This window comes from Helianthus annuus, chromosome 13, assembly GCF_002127325.2.
Source record: "Helianthus annuus cultivar XRQ/B chromosome 13, HanXRQr2.0-SUNRISE, whole genome shotgun sequence".
Taxonomy (NCBI): domain Eukaryota; kingdom Viridiplantae; phylum Streptophyta; class Magnoliopsida; order Asterales; family Asteraceae; genus Helianthus; species Helianthus annuus.
Genome location: NC_035445.2, coordinates 153,673,426 through 153,700,864, shown reverse-complemented (window position 1 = coordinate 153,700,864; position 27,439 = coordinate 153,673,426). Strand labels below are relative to the sequence as shown.

The 27,439-nt window shown below is 39.5% G+C and overlaps 1 protein-coding gene across 1 annotated transcript; it reads left to right on the top strand.

Annotated features, from left to right (window-relative positions):
* Positions 1-199: 199 nt before the first annotated feature.
* LOC110901956 (protein HOTHEAD) lies at positions 200-26,482 on the top strand. The gene is made up of 3 exons (XM_035982414.1): positions 200-233; positions 24,802-25,190; positions 25,923-26,482. Exons 1-3 carry the CDS (start codon positions 200-202, stop codon positions 26,475-26,477), a joined length of 978 nt encoding a protein of 325 aa, XP_035838307.1. The 3' UTR covers positions 26,478-26,482.
* Positions 26,483-27,439: the final 957 nt, after the last annotated feature.

The window sequence follows — 27,439 nt, the reverse complement described above, 5'->3', positions numbered from 1 at the left end:
CGACGAAACACATGTGTAGGTTATTTGTCGACGAAACTGAACCCTTATTCCTGGTCGACGAAACAAAAGAAGCCCAAATGTTTTTGAAGCCCAAATCAATCTTAAAGCCCAATTTATAATGTAAAGCCCAAGAGGTCGACGAAACTGAAATTTGTTTCACCGATAATGCTGATGACGAAACTGAAATCCTGTTTCGTCGATGTATGTTTCGTCGAAAAAGGTGTCAGGGGTTGGTAAACTTTTCAACTTGACCTTATCCTGACACACACAGACCCTACTTTAGGCTCAAGACATCCTGCTTTCACCAAACAGGTATGGCTTATAATATTTTAATCAAATAACTCTTTCCAACACACAAACAACTTTCACAGATAATTTTCAAAGATCAAAAAGTGTAAATCTTGAAGAACAGTTTGAATATGGCAAGAACACAATGAGTTTTCCGGTAAAACTATGAGTTTTCCGGTCATGATAAACTTTCCGAAAGTGCGATTTTGCTAGATATGTTTAATAAAAACCAATATTTAACATGTGAACATGAACTTAACAAGGTTTTTAACAAAACACAAAGCAAAACAACAAGATTAAACCCGATTAACAATGTTTTTCAGAAAATAGAACTTTTCAAACCCGAAAAACAAACCAAGAACACCTCGGTTTTAACAAGGAGAAGAGCCAAAGCTCTGATACCACTTGTAGGTCCGGCTAGGGGAGGATCTAGTCGCCTAATCCTTGTATACAAACCACCCCGGTTGTGCGGAATCCAACCGAGATAGCAAACCGAGATAGAACACGTAAACAAACGACACACAAGATTCAACGATTGACACCTCTGTATTAATACTATGAAAAGTCTGTTACAGCTCAATGTTTACAAATATACTCTGTAAACTCTCTCTCAGTTCTCTCGTGTGTGTGTTCTGTGCTCTCTATCTGTTCTCTGTCTAGAGACTGTCTATTTATAGTCACAGCACCACGAAACGGAACAGATCTTGACGAATCACAACCTTTTTCGACGAAACAAAGAATCAAATGACGAAATGTCACACCCCGATTTCCACGTGTCTCACCGGTGGGCCCGGTGGGGGATTACCGTGACGATGTTGGCAACAATATAGTCAAACCACACAATTATATAATGCACAGCGGAAGCTTAGTTTAAATATATAATTTCAACCTCTGATTGTAATATCAAAATGTATTACAAAAGTTGAATATCCACAGTGGATCGTAAATACAGATAAAGTATTGTTCCATTAGATACTGCAATCAAGCTTGCGAGGCTTATCCCGACGCTAGGGAGCTAATACCAGCCAATTACGTTTAGGTACCTGCACTTAATCTTTTTGGGGAAAATACGTTAGTTTACACTGGTAAATACATTCAACTGACACATTTGAAAATGTTTATTAAAATTGATTTGAATGCACAAGGCACAAACTCTTTTATAACTTGGGAAAATTCATAATGATCTTGTGAACGTTTTACATGTTCTTTTATGCGTTCAGTAGCCCGGGTCGTGCCGGGTTAAAGATTTATAGACACACCACGTTTGCGTAAAACCGTAGTATGAAAACCAACGGCTACGTCTTTTAGTTTTAATGTCGACACTTTATACCGGGTGTACGCCTACACCGGGATGTCGATGGTCGTGGCCATTTCGTAAAATGATGCCGAGGATATCCGGGACAACGGTCATTAAACCCCCCAAAGGCTTATAAGCAACAAAACTGTTTAAATGAGCCAATCATATTTAATCAATTAACCACCTAAGCGATGGAAGTATATAATGCTCAATCAAGCGGTATTAATATACCGTAACCCAAGCCCGTATAGGGGAAATAAGTCAAAAGTATTTACCTTTGCAAGTATTAATCCTTAATTTAGATCAAGTCACCGATAGCTTTTACTGGGGCTCCTAATCTGGAACGAAGGTTTTAATTAACCTCTTAGAATCCTAACGGTCCTTGTATTAGCCGTAGCTTAAACCGGTTGATTCCGATATTTAGATATGGTTAATTCGCACGGAAAGGCGAAAACCGAGAATGGAGTATGATTTGGACCCAACAAGTTCAGAGACTTGTTTCATATGGGTTTATAGTTCATACCCTGGATTTTGGGGTTCAAATAGTATAATTTGACCCGTATCGGCTATTGCACGAAAACTAGTTTCATGAGCCGTACCGTGTGCGCAAATAGGCGAAACGGTTAACCATAAGAGTCGTACGCTTATTTCCTAAGTCAATATGCCTTAAAAGTATTTTGGTATCAGTAGGATACCTTCCGTAATGCCCGTAACGAGTTTAAGTTCATATTATGCCCCGTAGGGGCTTTTCGGTCATTTTAAAGACTTTAAAAGGGATTTTCGAGTTCTACAGGAAATCTGAGTTTCCCGAACAGCTTATAAAGCTTAAAATACTTTATTTATTATTTAAAACCAGTAGCAACTGGAATCGGGTCAAAAGACCTTGTAGAACTCCCGTTTTGGCCAAAAAGGGCATATTCGGTATTTACCGAACCGTAGCCATAACCGCATGTTATGAGCAAGGTAAAAATTATTAAAAATCTTTAAAATTCCCAAAATATTATTTTACCACAGTGGGTAAAAGTTTTGGTGACGAAAACTTGGGTTAGATGGGCGTTATGCTAATTGCGCCGTTAATTACAAAACTTTCTTAAAAGTGCGCCTTTTAGCATAACTCTCATTCTAGGCCTCGGATTGACGTGAAACTTCAGGGACATGCTTATAATTTAACAAGCAAGGTTTTGGTCCGTTCACGTGTTCGAAATACTCGTTTTAATTTTAAAAGGCCGTTACGGTCAACTTTTAGGCGAATGACGGAATTGCGTAAAAGACTCGGGTAACTCATGAACCGACCACAGAGGCTTATACCAACATGTGACCTGGTCCTAAGAGAGTCCTAAGGTATATTTATACCTCACTAAAACGGGTCAGAACTGAAGTCAAAGCAAAAGTCAAACTTTTGCGACTTTCGGCTCCGAACCGGTTCTATATAGTAAATGATCGATTCAAACGAGCGCAAACATGTTTATATACATATTATCATGTTTTATGATTGTCAAAACAGGTTCCATAACATATATATTACAGATTATGCATAAATCGCCAAAATGGCTTTCTGTTGACTTTTTAACCGCACGTTTGACTCGATATTTGACATAGTTAGAGTGGTCATCAGAGGGAACCCTTTTAGGGGTTTATTACCCACATAAATACCAACTCAAAACTACTTTTGATTCGTCATAAGACTGAACCATTTGCAAGATATTGCAATGACAACCGTTAGTTACGACGGTTGCGTTTATGAGCTATAACTATGGAAATGTGAAACCAAAATGGTTATGAATGACTTACAGAAGCTAACTCTTGATGAGAGAACAGAAAAGAATGCTAGGGAGCTCTTGAATGATCAGATATAAGTGTTTTTGAGTTGTGTGAATTGTTATGCTTAAGGCATGCTATTTATAGCCAATGCCAAGCTTTGTTGATCATTGCAAGCACTACCATCTGACCAGAGGTAATGGTAGGTGTCCCCTAAGTGATATGGGTCATTTGTAGGGTGCCCATGCCTCTTTGTTTGTGGTTTGATCGTTCACAAGTTCCAAAAGCCAAGTAGTTACTATAATTCTGCATCTGGGCACTTTACGCGGCCCGCATGGGAGTTCCATGCCATTTTAACGCGGGTCGCCTAAAGTTCAAAAATCAGACGCGAAATAGAGGAGGCTCGCGGCCCGCCTCAACTTATGTTGAAACCTTACGCGGGTCGCCTAAGGTTATATTTTCTGAATTTTTAAATCTTTTTGTAATTATTACAGAATCTGGCCATTAATAACGAAATCTTTCGTAATGATTCGCCTGACCTTTCGGTTTTGAAGGGGTAACTTTGCGGTTTGGCCCTCGGTTATTTACCGATAGGGGCCTCGTGTTAATTACCCGCATTATTAAGTCCCCGGTTTATTTATTAATTATATTGGAAAGCCTTAACTTTCGCTGTTGACGCTTTTAACCCTTCTTCTACGAATTCGATCGTAACTTTCTCGTTTCATATCGAAACTCCGCGAAATTCATATATATTATTTTAGTGAGGGTATAATACCGTTACAAAGTCTTTGGAACGTTAAAGGGTCACTCAGAGGTATTATTAAACATGTTGACACAGTTAACCCCTGTAGTTTGTAATCTCTCACTTTCTTCCGCGTTTTATTTTTGTACGATCTATAATTTATTCGTTTGAAGGTTTAAGCATTATTTAGGGATACTATACAGTATATTTACCCTTGTTGACATTTATAACCCTCGAATTTATATATACTTTCAAGGTTCGTCAAAATTAGTCCTTTATTTATTATAGATGCCACGTGTAATCAAATGACACGTGTTAACACATCATTGGACACAAAATTTCGAGGTGTTACATCCTCACCCCCTTAAGATTCTTTATTTAGGCAGATCAATGTAAAAGGAATGGTTTTGATTTATTTTTATATCTATTAAAACAAAACTCATAACATACATTCCAAAATCTCAAATACAATTACATATTGCCCTAAACGGGTCTTTCAAATAATACATACCTCCATAGAGGCTTTAAAATAAGTGACAAGTCCACGCAGGGACTAATATAAGATAGGTGTCCATGCAAGGACTAAAGATAAGTCCACGTAGGGACTGAAATACGATAAGTTGTCCACGCAGGGACTTATTTTAAAGTAGAAATTACAGTAGTACAACTATTAAGGGCTAGTGGTCACGTTTCTTCTTTTTGCCCTTTAGTAGATTCGCCAAGCCCTTGAGAAATCCTCGGTGGCTTTTCTTTTCTTCCTCGAACTCTCTCTCCACACGATCTAGTCGATGGAGTATTTCTTCCTGTTCAGGAGGAGAGAATCGTGGTTGTGGCGCTTGATGCGGAACGGGAGGTCTGGGAGGTATTGGATACCCATGAGCTGAGTAATCCGGTGGTCCCATGTTTCCATGTGCTCCGTCAGGGTAGCGCGCATTATATCTTGCCGACACCACATATGGGTCGCGCTCATAGCCGTAGTTGTATTGTGCTTGTGACGGTTCAAACGGGTTGTAAGCCGTTGGACCTGTGTAAACTGGTGCATAAACGTACTCAGTTTAATGCGACAAATACTCCGGGAGACCATCATACACTTAACATACCTTAAATAACCTTTACATAACTTAGAAATAAGTTTTGAAGGCTTTGGTATGGCAAAAACAAGTTAATTCGCTTACAGGGACTAAACTTGACAAACTGCGAAAGTATGCCAATTTGAACTGTAACGAACATTCCGGAACATGTCCATAAGTTAAACATACCATATATATCCTTTACATAGCTTAGAAATAGGCTTTGAGGGGTTTGGTATGCTAAAACAAACTTTTGGATCATTCAGGGACTAAAAGTGTCAAAAAGTGCATAAGTTTGCACTTTCGCGCATAACTCACGTTCTGAATACATCCGGACATCCAAAAATTTATGTAAGCATCCTAATATTATGCCTTAGTGTTTGGCATGAGAAAAATCCATTCGTCGCGTCATTTGGATCATCTTTCACGCTTATGCGCATTCCGTCGTAATTAAGCGAACATCGCGATCGTACGGCCAAACGAACCGACATCCGGAATATTTTTGAGCATATTTCAAGTCCCCTACACTTTAACTTCATCTTAGAGCCTTGAAATGAGGTTAACGGGGCTTAAACATGCCAAAAATGGGCCAAAATACGTGTTTCTGAAGTGCAGGGACCAAAATTGAAAATTCTGGTCTGGGAACCTTAGGCGGGGCGCGTAAGGATTTGCCAAATCCTTAGGCGGGCCGCGTGAACATGTCTGACAGAAAGATTTTGCATTTAATGCAGAATCTGGCCTTTCGTTCGATCAAAGGGCGATGCCTTTTCACCCAATGAAGAGCCAAGGGTCAAGTTCACTGAACTTATCCACTTGGACACATGTACGCACGAGATCAAGGCACGATATTCGATAAAACGATCCTAACGGTTCCACTTTTCCTATAAATACCCCCCCCCCCCTTTAGTGTAAAATTCACAAAATCAGATCTTAGAGCTCTAAGTTGAAACCATTGTTTCATACCTGAGCTATTTGGTCTTGATTAGCACTCGGGGACCCTCCGTAAGTCTTCTTTCGCTCTTTTATTCGCTTTTCGAGTCCGAAAGTCAACGTTTTGTTGACTTTCTGCATTGACCAGCTTATGGTCGATGCGAAGTTCATGGAACTTCATAACGTGAGCGTGATCACGATGGTTATGGTCCATAGTGACCATACCTACTGATCACCACGTTATCTAGGCTCGGTGACGAGTCGTAGTTTCGGCCAAAATGTGCATTCTTGCATGTTTTGTAACCAAACTACTCGTGGGCATCAAAGCCGTTTGTTTTGATGCCAAACCTGTTTCTAAACTTAGTTAAGCATGTTCTAACATGCTTAGCTCGTCACTTTTAGTTTAGTGCTTACATAGGGTCGTAAGGTAAGCGATTTAAACCATCGCTTATACTTTCGAACCCGACCCATTTGGTCGGTCATTAGGACCCGACCAAACACATTAGGTGACCATAGCTATAACCTTCCGAGGTTATACCGTGTGGTCGCAATGTTAGGCGTTTCGAACGCGTTCTACGCAAACGACGCGTAAGGTAGCATAAGCTACCTAAACGGGTCGTGATGGACCGTAAGCACTTAGGTTAAGTTTCATTTTAGTATGTAGGCTTTGTTAAACCATACTACACGAGTCTCCATACTCGTTTGGTTTACGAACCCGCGTACTATCCGATCCTTCCGATTTGGTCCGGTATATTAACATAGCTACCTATTAGGTGCCGTTTGATATCCCGTGATCTTTAGCATTATCTGGTTATTTTACAAGAACTCCAAAGCAATCTCAGGTGAGTACATAGTTCCCCTCTTTTACTATTTTCCGAACTGTTTTTGGGGTGAAGCATGTGTACCTATCTGTTATTTTCATGATTTCAAAGTATAATTGATTATACATGTTAATATTTATCTTTTGACAAACTAAATGACTATCTATGGTTTAAACACTGATTTCTCAAAAATTACAAAAGTAATTGTTGGAATAGTACTTATTTTGTTCACCAGACCGATTGGTAGTATGATATAGCGCTATAGGACTAGACACCCCATTCCTGTTGTCATGGAATGTCTGAAACCAATTCGTTTCTCCATCCAAATAGGGATTTCCTTTGTGGTATCCCTATAGTCTCAAAGGTGTAGTTTGATGCACCAGGTCTGAATGAATTCTTAAATCGCACCTTTAAAGTATATTTTGATATACTCCCAAAAAGTATAGTTTGATATACTCTCATGTGTGGTGTTGTACAGAACCAACATATATTTTGTAATCATCCAAAGCATATTGTGATATGTTACTTACATAACTAAAACATAGTTTAATATGTTATTTATCACATCCAAAGCATATACTGATATGTTAGTTACAAAACTAAAACATGGTTTAATGTGTTATTTATAAATCCAAGGTATACTTGTAATATACTACTAAAAACTATTATTTTGAACAACTAAAGTATATTTAATATACTATCTATCAAACGATTTAGTTTTGGTTAGTGTTTAGATAACGGAACGAGTGTAATGTGATGAAAACATGGTAGATACGCCGCTGGTACTTCTTATATATAAGTGTTTTCATTGCATTACATACCGTGGCGTTATTTAGTACACTTGGGTTAACAATATTGGAACTGAAATATATTTTAATATATTACTTATTCAACTTTCTTAAAACCAAGGTATATTTTATATATACCATAAACGTTTTATTAAAACATTGTTTTTCAAATAACTTAACTTATACAAACTCATTTTACATGGTTATTCAGTTAACCATACATTATTCTCTTATTTATACATATCATCTGATCCTATCGTTTTTCAAATGATTTACAAGACAAAGCAAATTTACAAAGTTCATGACTAAACATTTTCTCAAACATAAGTCATGAACTCCGTTTTCACAAAACCTATGTATCTCACAGGCATTTTTATGCTGACGTACCTATTTTTACACATGTTTCAGGTGCTGTCTTGAGATGATTGTTGATGCATGCTACATTTAGGATGGACTCGTGCCTTAGCAACTTTAAAACTTGGAAGATCATAGTTGTACTTATGTGATTGTAATAGAACAACGAGTTCATTTAATCAATAAAACAATATTTAAATTTCCATGTGTTATGAAACAATGATTCTGTTACAACACTCCCCGACGTTTCCGCCACGTTTTGTTGTTACACGTGGTCGGGGTGTGACAGAAAAGTTGGTATCAGAGCTGATGGTTATAGGGAATTAGGTTATTAGTAATGCTTTGACCTAGTCTATAACCTTCCTAGGACCCTAACGCGAGTTTACTTGCGTTTAGTCATAAAACAACACCGTCACCTATCCTTAGGCGACGACCGCAACAAGAACATAAATTTCAAAACCGATTTGAAAACTAATCATCTGTTCTAGGATGATTGATTACTAGGTTTTGAACCCTCTGTTATAAGGTTTTGAACCCCTTTGAAATTTTCAAAACTCTCGTCAAAGTTGGTCTAAATATTGTGAACACATGCAAACTGGAAGGGTGGGTGCCTGTACCCTGAGTTTTCTGTCTAAGGCTAGAGTGTTCGTACAAATCCACATAATCGGACCAGTCACTCTTACCTGGGAACTCTTGGGGTGAGTGTCCACTTATAGGCGAGCATGTCTTCGCGATACATTATTTTTGACCTATTTGCTTTGATTAATCACCAGGTCGTTTGTTGCTTTGTAGTAACAGACAGACGGCCACTATCCTTGCTTTCACCAAATTTGTTCCATCTCATTCTTTTCGTCTAATTCTCTCACTCGTTTCCTCTCATGTTTCCTCTTTTAGAATGCCTCCTCGACGCGACAATCAGATGGCGAATGCCGAACTGGCGGAAATCATCGCGCAACAAATGGCTGCTGCCTTCCCAATTCTTTATGCTCAAATAACTCAAGCCATCAACAACAACAATGCTCCATGCAATTTCAAGATTTTTAACTCAGCTAAACCGCTCAAGTTCAATGGTTCTGAGGGAGCAACTGGTCTTCTCCAATGGTTCGAGAGCATTGAGAATACTTTCCGTCACGTTCAGTGTCCTGAAAATCGCAAGGTCGAGTTTTCTTCGAGTGTGTTTCAGAAGAGGGCTCTTACATGGTGGAACGGGGTTATGAGAGACCGCGGTGCAGAGGTTGCATTAGCACAGACTTGGGCCGAGCTTAGGGCTCTTATGATGAAGGAGTTCTGTCCTCGTCATGAGCTTAGGGCTCTAGAAAGGGAATTTGATGATTTAAAGCAAGACAGTGGGGAACATCGAGCCTATACTGATCGCTATGAGGAATTGAGCTTGTTATGCCCTACTATGGTTACGCCTCTGGATAAGGCGATTGAGAAATACATTGATAGGCTTCCTGACGTAGTTCAGGACATCGTTACTGGCAGCAACCCTACTACTGTCAGACAAGCCATTGAATTGGCTGCCACTCTGACTGAATCCCAAATCAGGAAGCGCAAGCTATTTCGGAAGGGCGACTTAAGACCATCTGACAAGACTGCTCATGTGGAACCAAAGGAAGAAAGTGCTGAGGTGTCCAAGAAGAAAAAGCGCAAAGCCTCTCAAAGCTACGCTGTAACTGCTCAAGACAAACAAGTTGCACCAAACCAGCCAACACAACCTCGTAAAAGACAAAACTATGTTGGTACAGCACCGTTGTGCAACAAATGCAACCGTCATCATCTAGAGCAAGAGCAGTGTAACAAATGTACCCACTGTGGGCGGTTGGGACATTTGATCAATGTTTGTCGTTATGCAAATCAAACTGCTGCAAACCCTGCTGCTGTTCAAGCACGGTTCCCTCCAGGGTCATGTTATAACTGTGGTGACCTTACCCACTACAGAAACAATTGCCCAAGGCTTGTTAACATACCTCCAGCGCGTGGACGAGTGTTCAACATCAATGAGGCAAACATGAACAATGATGCAGCAGTGAACAATTAGTGTTTTGTATTTCCTTAGTTGCTATCTTTTGACACTTCAAGACAAATCCGTTGCTACATAAATAAAGATTTGTTGTTTTTATTTCTGCAAAATTTATGCGTTTGTGTGAATGCTTGATGCAACTTTATGATGTCAACCCAAAAACAAACTACTCGTATGGTTCTGTCATTTTATGATCACTTGTGATCTCCCCAAGAACCTTAAACTCTCGTTTCTTTTAAGAAACAAAGTCAAACACTTATTGAGAATCCCTCTATCTTTATAGATAGATCTTCATAAATCGTTAAAGTGCCAAATGAAATCCATAGGTTGGATTCCTAGTGTGCCTTAATATCCATACCAAAGGATAACAAAATAAAGAATCAAGTTAACTAAATTTGTGCTTATGTATTTTCTTACATGTTTTGTGGTTGTATGTGATCCATCCAAATCCTCATAGAATCTTTCATATCTTCATACGAGAGATTCATAATGGGATATCCAAAGATACTATCTTAAACCCTTAATGGATTTCAACAGTGTAGTTAAGTCCCTCGGGTTATAAAGTATTATTCTATAATTGGACCTCTTGAAAGGTCTGCTTAAACAGATTGATTTTGAAAATCTGATTAGAAATATCATGTGATGATATAAAAATGATCCCTTAAGCGGTCTATTTAAAGAGATCGTACGACGGTCTAGTTAAGAAGATCATGTGTTGATCTAGTTAAAAAGATCGTTCGTTGATCGAATTAAAAGGATCCTTTGGTGGTCTAGTCAAATCGCTTCATATTCATTCAAGTAATTTTTCCTACGGATTATGAAATGGACTGTGCGGACTGTGCAAGGAATTACGTAATTATGGAGGCCTACATAATTATGGAATTCAGTGCACAGGAACCACAGGAAGTTTCATCATGTGTTAAGACCTAGTGACAAGAATAATGATACGGGAGAAGTCTCGGACCTCGACCAATGTCATTTATTCTCACACTCCCCCAATTCTGATCTCAATCACACACCAAGTTTTCCTATGATAAGCCTTCATAAGAAACGTTCGTCAATCAGTAGTTCAAAATTTCATGTTTTACTATTTCAAGGAATTCACTCTGAGGGTTAACAAATTCGCTAAGAATCCTAACATGGCCCAGGGTTTTACCTAAGGGTTCAATGGATCTATTATAAGGCGAAACCTTCAAAGCTGTCCTCACGAGTTTCCTCTAGAATTAAATTTCGGGACGAAATTTCCTAAAGTAGGGGAGACTGTGACACCTGTGTCACTCCAACCATCAAACAAATGCCAAACCAAGGAAATATTGTATTTCATACTTGGGATTTGTATAAATATGTGTATGCTTTGCACATATCAATTCTTGTTCAATTTCATACTCTACAACGCTTTCTGGAGAATTATACGCAAACTGGTGCATAAACGTACTCAGTTTAATGCGACAAATACTCCGGGAGACCATCATACACTTAACATACCTTAAATAACCTTTACATAACTTAGAAATAAGTTTTGAAGGCTTTGGTATGGCAAAAACAAGTTAATTCGCTTACAGGGACTAAACTTGACAAACTGCGAAAGTATGCCAATTTGAACTGTAACGAACATTCCGGAACATGTCCATAAGTTAAACATACCATATATATCCTTTACATAGCTTAGAAATAGGCTTTGAGGGGTTTGGTATGCTAAAACAAACTTTTGGATCATTCAGGGACTAAAAGTGTCAAAAAGTGCATAAGTTTGCACTTTCGCGCATAACTCACGTTCTGAATACATCCGGACATCCAAAAATTTATGTAAGCATCCTAATATTATTCCTTAGTGTTTGGCATGAGAAAAATCCATTCGTCGCGTCATTTGGATCATCTTTCACGCTTATGCGCATTCCGTCGTAATTAAGCGAACATCGCGATCGTACGGCCAAACGAACCGACATCCGGAATATTTTTGAGCATATTTCAAGTCCCCTACACTTTAACTTCATCTTAGAGCCTTGAAATGAGGTTAACGGGGCTTAAACATGCCAAAAATGGGCCAAAATACGTGTTTCTGAAGTGCAGGGACCAAAATTGAAAATTCTGGTCTGGGAACCTTAGGCGGGGCGCGTAAGGATTTGCCAAATCCTTAGGCGGGCCGCGTGAACATGTCTGACAGAAAGATTTTGCATTTAATGCAGAATCTGGCCTTTCGTTCGATCAAAGGGCGATGCCTTTTCACCCAATGAAGAGCCAAGGGTCAAGTTCACTGAACTTATCCACTTGGACACATGTACGCACGAGATCAAGGCACGATATTCGATAAAACGATCCTAACGGTTCCACTTTTCCTATAAATACCCCCCCCCTTTAGTGTAAAATTCACAAAATCAGATCTTAGAGCTCTAAGTTGAAACCATTGTTTCATACCTGAGCTATTTGGTCTTGATTAGCACTCGGGGACCCTCCGTAAGTCTTCTTTCGCTCTTTTATTCGCTTTTCGAGTCCGAAAGTCAACGTTTTGTTGACTTTCTGCATTGACCAGCTTATGGTCGATGCGAAGTTCATGGAACTTCATAACGTGAGCGTGATCACGATGGTTATGGTCCATAGTGACCATACCTACTGATCACCACGTTATCTAGGCTCGGTGACGAGTCGTAGTTTCGGCCAAAATGTGCATTCTTGCATGTTTTGTAACCAAACTACTCGTGGGCATCAAAGCCGTTTGTTTTGATGCCAAACCTGTTTCTAAACTTAGTTAAGCATGTTCTAACATGCTTAGCTCGTCACTTTTAGTTTAGTGCTTACATAGGGTCGTAAGGTAAGCGATTTAAACCATCGCTTATACTTTCGAACCCGACCCATTTGGTCGGTCATTAGGACCCGACCAAACACATTAGGTGACCATAGCTATAACCTTCCGAGGTTATACCGTGTGGTCGCAATGTTAGGCGTTTCGAACGCGTTCTACGCAAACGACGCGTAAGGTAGCATAAGCTACCTAAACGGGTCGTGATGGACCGTAAGCACTTAGGTTAAGTTTCATTTTAGTATGTAGGCTTTGTTAAACCACGTATTTTGGCCCATTTTTGGCACGTTTAAGCCCCGGCCACGTGTAACATGCAACCGCGGCGGAAACGCCGGGGAGTGTCGTGGACAGAATTAATTGTCTCATAACCATGGCATACAAGTTGTATTTTATTCATAAAACATGGGTGTTACATTGTCTTAAAACAGAAAGCACAAAGTTCAAAACATAATTATACTAGCCTATCTTCATTGTTAGGCACTAAGGCACAGGTCCGCCCTAGTAATGTGATCAACGCCTTATGGAACAACTCCTGAAAACACATGTGAAAATAGGTACGTCAACATAAAAATGCCTGTGAGATACATAGGTTTTGTGAAAATGTGATTCATGACTTGAGTTTTAGAGAATGTTTAATAACAGTCAGTCATGAACCTCGTACTTTGTCTTGCTTTGTAAATCATTTGAAAAACGATAACATCAGATGATATATATAGATAAGTGCAAGGTTAAACGAGTAACCAAGTAAAATGAGTTGAATATGATAAGTTGTTTTTGTAAGACAATGTTTCATTAAAAGTATGTTATTTGTATAAAATGTTATATGTCTAAACTGAAATGATTTGGATAACGCTAAGATATGTAATATCATACAAACATTTATATATAGGAAGTACCAGCGGCGTATCCACCATGTTTGTATTATATTATATACTCCACGTTACCCGAACCATTTACCCAAACCAATCCACCATGTAAATTGTTCATGTATAAACCAAATGTCAAGTGTTATTGTGTAAACCATGTCAAATGTTTATGTGCAATGTAAACCACCAAATGTGTATGTCAATGTCAACGTGTTTATGTTCAATGTAAATCATGTAATGTGTAAATCCCAAAATGTATCATGTATGGTAAGCGAAATGTATCAACTTAAACCATATGCACAAAGCAAGTCGTTGAAGTAAAACATGGTTTAAATCAACGTTATGTTCTGCGGAAAATGCATGCTCAATTGATATTAACATTTATGCGGTATTGTAAACTATGCATACATCCAAGCCTTGAGACTGCGGCGATAAACCCTTAAACAAATTAAAGGTTTATCTAAGTTATGTATATCGAATTCGGTCATTCCTTCCAGTCCTATCAAACCCAGGACTTCAGGGATGGGAGTTGTCAATTCCTATGGTACCACTACCTACTAACGAACGGCGTAGCTAGTGTTAATGAATGTATTGTCCCATGTTAAACAACCCAAATGTCATAACAAAATGAAGGCATGTGATGTAAACAATTGTACTAAGTATGCTAAGTAAACATACGAAGCAGAAATGTTCATGTAAATCAATGTGTCCATATGCTGAGTAAACATATGCAACAGAAATGTTTATGTAAATCAATGTGTCCATATGCTGAGTAAACATATGCAACAGAAATGTTCATGTAAATCAATGTGTCCATATGCTGAGTAAACATATGCAACTGAAATGTTCATGTAAATCGATGCACTAAGTACGCACACAATGGGCATACATAGCATAAAATGTAATGAAATCGTGTACTATAATGTACTAACAACATAGCAGGCATATGATGTGAAAACATGGAAAGCATGAATGTAACAGATAGGCACATGTGTTTCACCCCAAAACAGTTTGGAAAACAGTAAAAGAGGGGTTCAATGTACTCACCTGAGGTTGCTTTGTTGTTCTTGTGAAATAACCAGGTAATGCGAGAGGTCACGGAATATCAACGGCACCTAATTGGTAGCTATGTTAATATACCGGACCAAATCGGAAGGATCGGACAGTACGCGGGTTCGTAAACCAAACGAGTATGGAGACTCGTGTAATATGGCTTAACAAAGCCCACATACTAAAATGAAACCTAATCTAAGTGCTTACGGTCCATCACGACCCGTTTAGGTAGCTTATGCTACCCTAACGCGTCGTTCGCGTAGAACGCGCTCGGAACACCTAACATCGTGACCACAAGGTATAACCTCGGAAGGTTATAGCTATGGTCACCTAATATGTTTGGTCGGATCCTAATGACCGACCAAAAGGGTCGGGTTCGAAAGCATAAGCGATGGTTTAGATCGCTTACCTTACGACCCTATATAAGCACTAAACTAAAAGTGACGAGCTAAGCATGTTAGAACATGCTTAACTAAGTTTAGAAACAGGTTTGACATCAAAACAAACGGCTTTGATGCCCACGAGTAGTTTGGTTACAAAATATGCAAGAATGCACATTTTGGCCGAAACTACGACTCGTCACCGAGCCTAGATAGCGTGGTGATCAGTAGGTATGGTCACTACGGACCATGACCATCGTGATCACGCTCACGTTATGAAGTTCCATGAACTTCGCATCGACCATAAGCTGGTCAATGCAGAAAGTCAACAAAACGTTGACTTTCGGACTCGAAAAGCGAATAAAAGAGCGAAAGAAGACTTACGGAGGGTCCCCGAGTGCTAATCAAGATCCAATAGCTCAGGTATGAAGCATAAGCATCAACTTAGAGCATTTAGATCTGATTTGTGGGTTTTTACACAAAAAGGGGGGGGGTATTTATAGGAAAGGTGGAACCGTTAGGATCGTTTTATCGAATAACGTGCTTTGATCTCGTGCGTACACGTGTCCAGGGGTTAGATTCAGTGTATTTGACCCTTGGCCCTTCATTTGGGTGAAAAGGCATCGCCCTTTGGTCGAACGAAAGGCCAGATTCTGCATTAAATGCAAAATCTTCTGTCTGACAGTCTCACGCGCCCCGCCTCAAGTTTGGGCAATCCTTACGCGGGTCGCCTGAAGTCCTCTGATCTGCCCACTTGCAGAATTTACACTTTTGGCCCCTGTTGCGTTTTTAAGCCATTTCCAGCCCTTTTAAGACCTGAAAAGTCATCTTTAAGGCCCTAAAATGATGCCTAAACATTGTGGACATGAAACATGCCCAAAAATATGTCGGATGTCGGTTCGTTTGGCCGTACGATCGCGATGTTCGCTTAATTACGACGGAAAGCGCATAAGCGTGAAAGACGATCCAAATGACGCGACGAATGGATTTTTCTCATGCCAAATACTAAGGCATAATATAAGGATGCTTACATAAATTTTTGGATGTCCGGATGTATTCGGAACGTAAGTTATGTGCAAAAGTGCAAACTTAGGCACTTTTTGACACTTTTAGTCCCTGAATGACCCAAAAGTTTGTTTTAGCATACCAGACTTCTCAAAGCCTATTTCTAAGCTATGTAAAGGATATTTATGGTATGTTTAACTTACGGATATGTTCCGGAATGTTCGTTACAGTTCAAATTGGCATACTTTCGCAGTTTGTTAAGTTTAGTCCCTGTAAGCGAATTAACTTGTTTTTGCTATACCAAAGCCTTCAAAACTTATTTCTAAGTTATGTAAAGGTTATTTAAGGTATGTTGAGTATATGTTGATGTTCCGGAGTATTTGTCGCATTAAACTGAGTACGTTTACGCACCAGTTTGCGTATAATGCTCCAGAAAGCGATGTAGAGTTTGGAATTGAATAAAAGTCAAAACATGAAAAATGTAAAACACAATGAAACAAACATTGGGATCAAATTACATTATTTTATTGATAATTGAACTGTTCATGATGATTACAGGCACAAATGTTACAGTCTCCCCTACTTGTGGAAATTTCGTCCCGAAATTTATTTAGAGGAAACTGATTGAAAAAGATGCGGATATTTTGCCTTCATTTGGTCTTCACGTTCCCAAGTAAACTCGGGTCCACGCTTAGATTCCCAACGAACTTTGACCAAAGGAATGCGCTTGCGTTTGAGCCACTTGACTTCACGTTCCATGATTTCTACCGGTTTCTCAACAAATTTTAGTGTTTCATCAACACGAATTTCGTCAAGCGGTATGTGGAGGTTTTCATCAGCTAAACACCTCTTGAGATTGGATACGTGAAAGGTTGGATGAACATTTCCAAGTTCAGGAGGTAACTCAAGTCTGTAGGCTACCTTACCGATTCTTTCGACGATCTTGAATGGTCCAACATATCTAGGTGCAAGTTTTCCTTTCTTTCCAAATCTGATCACACCTTTCCAAGGTGAGACCTTAAGTAATACACGATCACCGACTTGAAAATCCAAGGGTTTGCGTTTTTGGTCCGCGTAATTCTTCTGACGGCTTCTAGCTGTCTGAAGGTTATCACGAACTTTCTTTACCTTTTCTGTTGTCTCCAAAATGAGGGCAGGTCCAGTAAGTTGAGCCTCGCCAATCTCATTCCAGCAGACTGGTGAACGACATTTTCGACCATAGAGAGCCTCGAAAGGAGCCATGTTGATGCTGGAGTGATAACTGTTGTTGTAGGAGAATTCAATCAATGGAAGATGTGAATCCCAACTACCACCAAAGTCTATCACACAAGCTCTAAGCATATCCTCCAGTGTCTGGATTGTTCTTTCAGATTGACCATCCGTTTGCGGATGATAAGCTGTGCTTAAATTGAGTTGAGACCCCATAGCAGATTGCATGGTTCTCCAAAAATGAGAAGTGAAACGAGCATCTCTGTCAGAAATGATGCTCAAAGGAACACCATGTCTAGCTACAATTTCATCTACGTAGATTTGAGCAAGTCTGTCAGCTGAATAATCCTCACGGATTGGCAAGAAATGTGCTGACTTGGTAAGACGATCAACGACTACCCAGATGGCATCGTGACCTTTCTTTGTGCGCGGGAGTTTAGTAATGAGATCCATAGTAATGTTTTCCCATTTCCAAACTGGGATCTCCGGTTGTTCCAATAAACCAGAAGGACGCTGATGTTCTGCCTTAACCTTAAGACAAGTAAGGCATTTAGATACGTATAAGGCAATGTCTTTCTTCATACCAGGCCACCAATACTGAATACGAAGATCCTTATACATCTTATCTGAGCCAGGATGAATGGAATAACGAGACTTATGGGCTTCATCCATAAGCAAGGTACGAAGATCATCTTGGCTTGGGACCCACAAACGGTCCATGAAATAGTACGATCCATTGTCTTTCAGTTCAAGAGCAGGTGTTATGTGATAAGGAAATTCCTTATCCATTAAACCTTGTGAAACACAGGCTTGTTGAGCCTGAGAAATACGGGCTTGGATATCGGTTTGAACAACAGATTGGACACGTACACAATGAAGCTTAATACGTTCCTTGCGACTCAATGCATCGGCTACGACATTCGCCTTACCAGGATGGTAGCGAATCTCGCAGTCGTAGTCGTTTAGAAGTTCAACCCAACGTCGTTGTCTCATGTTGAGCTCTTTTTGATTGAAGATATGTTGAAGACTTTTGTGGTCAGTGAAAACCACACACTTTGTACCATACAAATAGTGTCTCCAAATTTTGAGATCGAAGACAACTGCACCCAACTCAAGATCATGAGTGGTGTAGTTCTTCTCATGTATCTTCAACTGCCTTGATGCGTATGCTATGACTTTGTTTCTTTGCATTAGGACGCAGCCAAGTCCTAATTTAGATGCGTCGCAATAAACGACGAAATCATCGTTGCCCTCAGGTAATGTTAGGACAGGCGCGTCGCAAAGCTTTTGTTTCAAAGTCTGAAACGCTTCCTCTTGTTTGACTCCCCAATCAAATGGCTTGTTCTTCTGAGTTAGAGCAGTTAGAGGAACTGCAATCTTCGAGAAATTTTCTATGAAGCGGCGGTAATAACCCGCTAGACCAAGAAAAGAACGAACTTCAGTAGGGGTAGTAGGTGTATCCCAATCCTTAATCGCACTGATCTTGGAGGGATCTACATGAATACCTTGTTCGTTGACAATATGTCCTAAGAATTGAACCTCTTTAAGCCAAAATTCACACTTGGAGAATTTGGCGAAAAGTTGTTCTTTCTTTAGGAGTTCCAATGTAAGACGAAGATGTTGCTCATGATCAGCTCGCGTTTTAGAATATATCAAAATGTCGTCAATGAAAACGATGATGAACTTATCTAAATAAGGTTTGCAGAAGGAGTTGAACATGAGACAACGCCGTTGGATGGAAACCCTGAATGATTATGACTGCGAAATCAGGTACCATCCCGGCAAGGCGAATGTAGTCGCCGATGCATTGAGCAGGAAAGAAAGGGTAAAACCCATTCGAATCAATGCCAAGAGCATTGAAGTTAAAAATAATTTGATTGAAAGGATTTTGGCTGCACAGCGAGAGGCTGTGTTGGAAGCTAATTATCCTAATGAAAAGCTGGGAGTAACTGCAGAGCAGTTGACTCTTAGCAAGGATGGAATTCTTAGGCTGAATGGACGTATATGGGTTCCGATTTATGGGGGACTACGAGATGTTGTTCTCCAGGAAGCCCATAGTTCCAAATACTCAGTCCATCCTGGTGCTGATAAAATGTACCAAGACTTAAAGGCAAATTATTGGTGGATAGGCTTGAAAAAGTCTGTAGCCGCCCATGTAGCAAAGTGCTTGACTTGTGCTCAAGTCAAAGCCGAGCACCAAAAGCCGTCTGGCTTGCTACAACAGCCTGAACTTCCCGAGTGGAAGTGGGAATGCGTAACTATGGATTTCATAACCAAGTTACCCAAGACCAGGAAAGGAAATGATACAATATGGGTCATAGTCGATAGGCTGACTAAATCAGCTCACTTTCTACCCATCAAGGAGACGTATAGCTCCGATATGTTAGCCCAACTTTATGTTGATAAGATTGTAGCCTTACACGGCATACCTGTGTCTATTATCTCCGACAGGGATACTAGATACACATCACACTTCTGGAAGAGTTTCCAGCAATCTTTGGGCACGCGTTTAAATTTTAGTACGGCTTACCATCCACAGACGGACGGTCAAAGTGAGCGTACTATCCAAACGCTAGAAGACATGCTTCGTGCATGTGCGATCGATTTAGGTGGTAACTGGGATAAAAACCTACCCCTGATCGAATTCTCCTACAATAATAGCTACCACGCCAGCATAAAGGCTGCGCCTTTTGAGGCATTATATGGTAGGAAATGCAGATCGCCTGTTTGTTGGGCGGAAGTAGGAGAGGTCCAATTATCGGGACCAGAGATTGTTTTCCAGACGACGGACAAGATTGTCCAGATCCGGGAACGTCTCAAGGCTGCCCGCGATAGGCAGAAGAGCTACGCTGATCCAAAGCGTAAGGATTTTCACTTCGAAATAGGTGAAAAGGTATTACTTAAGGTGTCACCCTGGAAGGGGGTGATGCGTTTCGGCAAGAAGGGCAAGCTGAGTCCGAGATACATAGGGCCTTTTGAGGTCATTGAACGAGTCGGATCAGTTGCCTATAAACTAAACTTGCCTGAAGAGCTCAATGGAATTCACAATGTGTTCCACATCTGCAATCTCAAAAAGTGCTTCGCCGACGAGTCGTTGGTGATTCCACACACAGATGTGCATATAGATGAGAGCTTAAAGTTTATAGAAAAACCCTTGTCGATTGAAGATCGACAGGTGAAGAAGCTTCGCAGAAAGCACGTACCGATTGTAAAGGTCAAATGGGATGCTCGTAGAGGTCCCGAATATACGTGGGAAGTCGAAGCTACAATGAAAGAAAAATACCCCTATTTATTTGAGTAAATCTCGGGTCGAGATTTATTTTAAGGGGGTGAGGATGTAACACCTCGAAATTTTGTGTCCAATGATGTGTTAACACGTGTCATTTGATTACACGTGGCATCTATAATAAATAAAGGACTAATTTTGACGAACCTTGAAAGTATATATAAATTCGAGGGTTATAAATGTCAACAAGGGTAAATATACTGTATAGTATCCCTAAATAATGCTTAAACCTTCAAACGAATAAATTATAGATCGTACAAAAATAAAACGCGGAAGAAAGTGAGAGATTACAAACTACAGGGGTTAACTGTGTCAACATGTTTAATAATACCTCTGAGTGACCCTTTAACGTTCCAAAGACTTTGTAACGGTATTATACCCTCACTAAAATAATATATATGAATTTCGCGGAGTTTCGATATGAAACGAGAAAGTTACGATCGAATTCGTAGAAGAAGGGTTAAAAGCGTCAACAGCGAAAGTTAAGGCTTTCCAATATAATTAATAAATAAACCGGGGACTTAATAATGCGGGTAATTAACACGAGGCCCCTATCGGTAAATAACCGAGGGCCAAACCGCAAAGTTACCCCTTCAAAACCGAAAGGTCAGGCGAATCATTACGAAAGATTTCGTTATTAATGGCCAGATTCTGTAATAATTACAAAAAGATTTAAAAATTCAGAAAATATAACCTTAGGCGACCCGCGTAAGGTTTCAACATAAGTTGAGGCGGGCCGCGAGCCTCCTCTATTTCGCGTCTGATTTTTGAACTTTAGGCGACCCGCGTTAAAATGGCATGGAACTCCCATGCGGGCCGCGTAAAGTGCCCAGATGCAGAATTATAGTAACTACTTGGCTTTTGGAACTTGTGAACGATCAAACCACAAACAAAGAGGCATGGGCACCCTACAAATGACCCATATCACTTAGGGGACACCTACCATTACCTCTGGTCAGATGGTAGTGCTTGCAATGATCAACAAAGCTTGGCATTGGCTATAAATAGCATGCCTTAAGCATAACAATTCACACAACTCAAAAACACTTATATCTGATCATTCAAGAGCTCCCTAGCATTCTTTTCTGTTCTCTCATCAAGAGTTAGCTTCTGTAAGTCATTCATAACCATTTTGGTTTCACATTTCCATAGTTATAGCTCATAAACGCAACCGTCGTAACTAACGGTTGTCATTGCAATATCTTGCAAATGGTTCAGTCTTATGACGAATCAAAAGTAGTTTTGAGTTGGTATTTATGTGGGTAATAAACCCCTAAAAGGGTTCCCTCTGATGACCACTCTAACTATGTCAAATATCGAGTCAAACGTGCGGTTAAAAAGTCAACAGAAAGCCATTTTGGCGATTTATGCATAATCTGTAATATATATGTTATGGAACCTGTTTTGACAATCATAAAACATGATAATATGTATATAAACATGTTTGCGCTCGTTTGAATCGATCATTTACTATATAGAACCGGTTCGGAGCCGAAAGTCGCAAAAGTTTGACTTTTGCTTTGACTTCAGTTCTGACCCGTTTTAGTGAGGTATAAATATACCTTAGGACTCTCTTAGGACCAGGTCACATGTTGGTATAAGCCTCTGTGGTCGGTTCATGAGTTACCCGAGTCTTTTACGCAATTCCGTCATTCGCCTAAAAGTTGACCGTAACGGCCTTTTAAAATTAAAACGAGTATTTCGAACACGTGAACGGACCAAAACCTTGCTTGTTAAATTATAAGCATGTCCCTGAAGTTTCACGTCAATCCGAGGCCTAGAATGAGAGTTATGCTAAAAGGCGCACTTTTAAGAAAGTTTTGTAATTAACGGCGCAATTAGCATAACGCCCATCTAACCCAAGTTTTCGTCACCAAAACTTTTACCCACTGTGGTAAAATAATATTTTGGGAATTTTAAAGATTTTTAATAATTTTTACCTTGCTCATAACCTGCGGTTATGGCTACGGTTCGGTAAATACCGAATATGCCCTTTTTGGCCAAAACGGGAGTTCTACAAGGTCTTTTGACCCGATTCCAGTTGCTACTGGTTTTAAATAATAAATAAAGTATTTTAAGCTTTATAAGCTGTTCGGGAAACTCAGATTTCCTGTAGAACTCGAAAATCCCTTTTAAAGTCTTTAAAATGACCGAAAAGCCCCTACGGGGCATAATATGAACTTAAACTCGTTACGAGCATTACGGAAGGTATCCTACTGATACCAAAATACTTTTAAGGCATATTGACTTAGGAAATAAGCGTACGACTCTTATGGTTAACCGTTTCGCCTATTTGCGCACACGGTACGGCTCATGAAACTAGTTTTCGTGCAATAGCCGATACGGGTCAAATTATACTATTTGAACCCCAAAATCCAGGGTATGAACTATAAACCCATATGAAACAAGTCTCTGAACTTGTTGGGTCCAAATCATACTCCATTCTCGGTTTTCGCCTTTCCGTGCGAATTAACCATATCTAAATATCGGAATCAACCGGTTTAAGCTACGGCTAATACAAGGACCGTTAGGATTCTAAGAGGTTAATTAAAACCTTCGTTCCAGATTAGGAGCCCCAGTAAAAGCTATCGGTGACTTGATCTAAATTAAGGATTAATACTTGCAAAGGTAAATACTTTTGACTTATTTCCCCTATACGGGCTTGGGTTACGGTATATTAATACCGCTTGATTGAGCATTATATACTTCCATCGCTTAGGTGGTTAATTGATTAAATATGATTGGCTCATTTAAACAGTTTTGTTGCTTATAAGCCTTTGGGGGGTTTAATGACCGTTGTCCCGGATATCCTCGGCATCATTTTACGAAATGGCCACGACCATCGACATCCCGGTGTAGGCGTACACCCGGTATAAAGTGTCGACATTAAAACTAAAAGACGTAGCCGTTGGTTTTCATACTACGGTTTTACGCAAACGTGGTGTGTCTATAAATCTTTAACCCGGCACGACCCGGGCTACTGAACGCATAAAAGAACATGTAAAACGTTCACAAGATCATTATGAATTTTCCCAAGTTATAAAAGAGTTTGTGCCTTGTGCATTCAAATCAATTTTAATAAACATTTTCAAATGTGTCAGTTGAATGTATTTACCAGTGTAAACTGACGTATTTTCCCCAAAAAGATTAAGTGCAGGTACCTAAACGTAATTGGCTGGTATTAGCTCCCTAGCGTCGGGATAAGCCTCGCAAGCTTGATTGCAGTATCTAATGGAACAATACTTTATCTGTATTTACGATCCACTGTGGATATTCAACTTTTGTAATACATTTTGATATTACAATCAGAGGTTGAAATTATATATTTAAACTAAGCTTCCGCTGTGCATTATATAATTGTGTGGTTTGACTATATTGTTGCCAACATCGTCACGGTAATCCCCCACCGGGCCCACCGGTGAGACACGTGGAAATCGGGGTGTGACACGAAAAGGAAACAAGTCGACGAAACAAGTCTTGTTTCGTCGACATTACTTCTGTTTCGCCGTTTATGGGCTTAGGCCCAACAGATGTGGCCCATGTTTGTGTTTCGCCGTCTTGACTTTAGCCCAAGGACTAAGTTTCAACTCTTTTGTTCTCTTGGCCCGCTTGAAATCTTGAAGCACACGACGGAGGAATGTCGTTGCTAAGCCGAGTCGCGTCAAGTCGAGTCGCGTCCACATATCATGTATCAACACATACCAGGATGAAATGGTTCTAGCATTACTATAGGGGTATCACAATCCCATAAAAATGTTTATTTTCGTAATTTTTCTCTGCAAAGTATGTTAAATTTCCGCTGTAGAATTAAAATAAAAAAAGTCCAACTTTATCTCCAAATCCTCATAGTCGTTGTTCTCTATAGATCTACGCATAAGGTTCTTTGCCTACCTATTCTACGTGTGGGTAAACCAACTAAGTACTTTAAGTGACTGGTTATCAACTTATGTTTTGGTTTGTCCTAAGTGACTGTTATCAATATATATATGTAATAGATTAATAGATGCTCCTTTATCTATTTATATAAACAATGTTAACAACTTGATACAGATGTTCAAATGTTTACAAAAATATATTTGTTGTATTGTAACATTATAATTATTTACTCATTTCTTACTTGTTAATCTTTCACAGGAAGGTCAAGGCCAAGGGCTTATGGAGTAGTCTTTAAAGATACGTTCGGGAAAAAGCATGTGGCCTATCTAAAAGGTAGAAAGAAGGATGAAATCATATTGTCTGCTGGGGCTCTTGGAAGCCCACAACTTTTGATGTTGAGTGGCATTGGTCCCAAAGACCAACTTGATGCCCATAACATCAAAGTTGTTCTTGAACAACCCTTTGTTGGTCAAGATATGGCAGATAATCCGCTAAACGTACTCTTCATCCCTTCTCCGATCGTTGTTGAGCCATCTTTACTAGTCCAAGTTGTGGGCATTACTTCATTCGGTAGCTATATTGAAGCAAGTGGTGGCTTTGATATTCTCTTCGCAAATCTTTCAGTCTATCAGGGTTATACACCTGAGGTATGATCTATTATCGATTTGAATATATAGATTAAATAGAACACTACTTAAAACTGTATTCGAATTTTGTTTATACAAACTGGAATTTGGTCAGTAAATCTAGTGACGAATTCGTTTCTTGCGAGGAAATTATGATGGAAACTGTCTTGTAAAATGTTCGCGATTAATCCAATATTGCGACTAGTTTACATTTATTTTAGTTCACAAATTTATGTGATCTTTTGCGACTGACATTTAACTTTTGTGTTTTGTGACTGCTATATGACCTAACTTTAACTTCATTTTATTATTTTTCATTTTTTCAACCATTTTGCTAGTGGAATTGAAATGATAGCCAGTTTTATGAAAGTTGCGACCAGAATTCATTTAGTTGGTGCGATCACTAATTATATAGTGTTGTTATTTAGTCACAAGTTGGACGCCAAATTTAGGACCCTTTTTCTCCACTCGTGTCACAGATAACCGGCTGTAGTAATGAACAAAGTGCTTTTTTTCCTATATATGTATGTGTTCGTCTTATAAGTTGCGACCACTTTATAGAAAATATGACTAGACCAATATATATACACTCAGTTGATATAAAAACGTTTATAACTTGATATATAAATGGTAAAAACCACTTTGTTGCTTAAATTTGTAAAAGCTAAAAAATTCTTGCATTTTAAAATTGTTTGGCCTTGATTAAATATCTGACCTGTTTTTTTTTTTTTTTTTTTTTTTTGGTTCTTGCAGAAGGGGGGATTCATATATGAAAAGGTTAATGGCCCTTTATCTAAGGGTAACCTAAAGATTGTCAATCGTAATCCAACTGACAACCCATCAGTAACATTCAACTACTTAACCGAACCTGAAGACTTGCAGAAATGCGTGAAGGGGATCGAAACCATCCTAAAAACAGCTAATTCAAAAGCATTCTCAAAGTACAAGCTCCCCAATATGACAGACCAAGATATTCTCGATCTCAACATGAAACTACCCTACAACATGATTCCACATGGCAATACAAGTACCTCGTTAAAACAACATTGCAAGGACACTGTAAGAACTATATGGCATTATCACGGCGGGTGTCACATCGGAAAGGTTGTTGATGATGAATATAAGGTTCTTGGTGTCGATTCTCTTCGTGTCATTGATGGGTCGACTTTACTTAACTCTCCGGGAACTAATCCTCAAGCTAGCTTGTTGATGCTCGGAAGGTACCTTATATTGAAATTCAAAATATTACCTATGTTTCGGACCAACATTTTCTTCGGAAGGAAATGGTCATTTCCAATGAATTTCTGATAAAACTTATTTCGTCCGAAAAATTGGGAAATTTTTCGGATAAATTTCCCAACAAAACATTTTCCCATCGATTTCTGACAAAACTACTCCCCACACGTAATTCCAGACCCAAAAGTTCACCTTTTCCTACCAATTTCCGAACAAATGCACTTATAGTTAGAAAAAAAGGGCAAATTTCCAACTAATATTAATTTTCCAGTTTTTGGCATTGAATCGGAAAATGTCGGAATTTATTGAAAAATTCTTTTAGTCGAAAATTTTAGTAGGAAAATTTGGTAATTTCTAGCGGTGATATACCGATCATGCATGAAGAAATACGGAACTAATTTTAGGCTTATTAGTTGGGTTTATGTTTCAAACATGAGGGTTAATCTTCTTAATCCTTCCTGAGCTCGGGTGCGATCCTTCCTGCAAAACAGTAACATCGTTAAACTCGTTAAGAGGGGAATATGGGGGTCTCCCTCTTAACCACTTTCCTGCGTGAGAATAAGTAACTGCTTTGAGGAAAATAAGTGTGTGTTAAGAGTGAGATTGTAGAGAGCAAAATCTTTAACCTGTATATGAAGGTCTCTATTTATAGCCGGCGTGGTGTAGGAGGAGATGGGCTGATGGGCCTTGGGCCATAAGGTGACAACAAGGAATATACTCTTTGTCTCTCTGGTGTCGACCGTTAGTGACTTCTAGAAGATCCTCGGTGCTGGCGCACCTTGATTGGAGCCACGTGTCCGGGTTGTCGACCCTGTTGTCCTTCTGACATCAGCAGGTGAGTGGAGATCGTGGGGCAGTTGTCGTCGCCCCCTGATTGGTGCCACATAGGCTTCCTTGTGTACCTTTTGTCTTATGTGCGATCGTTAATCGTGGAGCACGATAGGGTACCGCCTGCTAGACGCTGGTTGGCTCATTTTTCTGCCACTTGTACCTTTGACGTTTCCTGAAGTGGCCCTGCGCCGCTATCCGTGCGC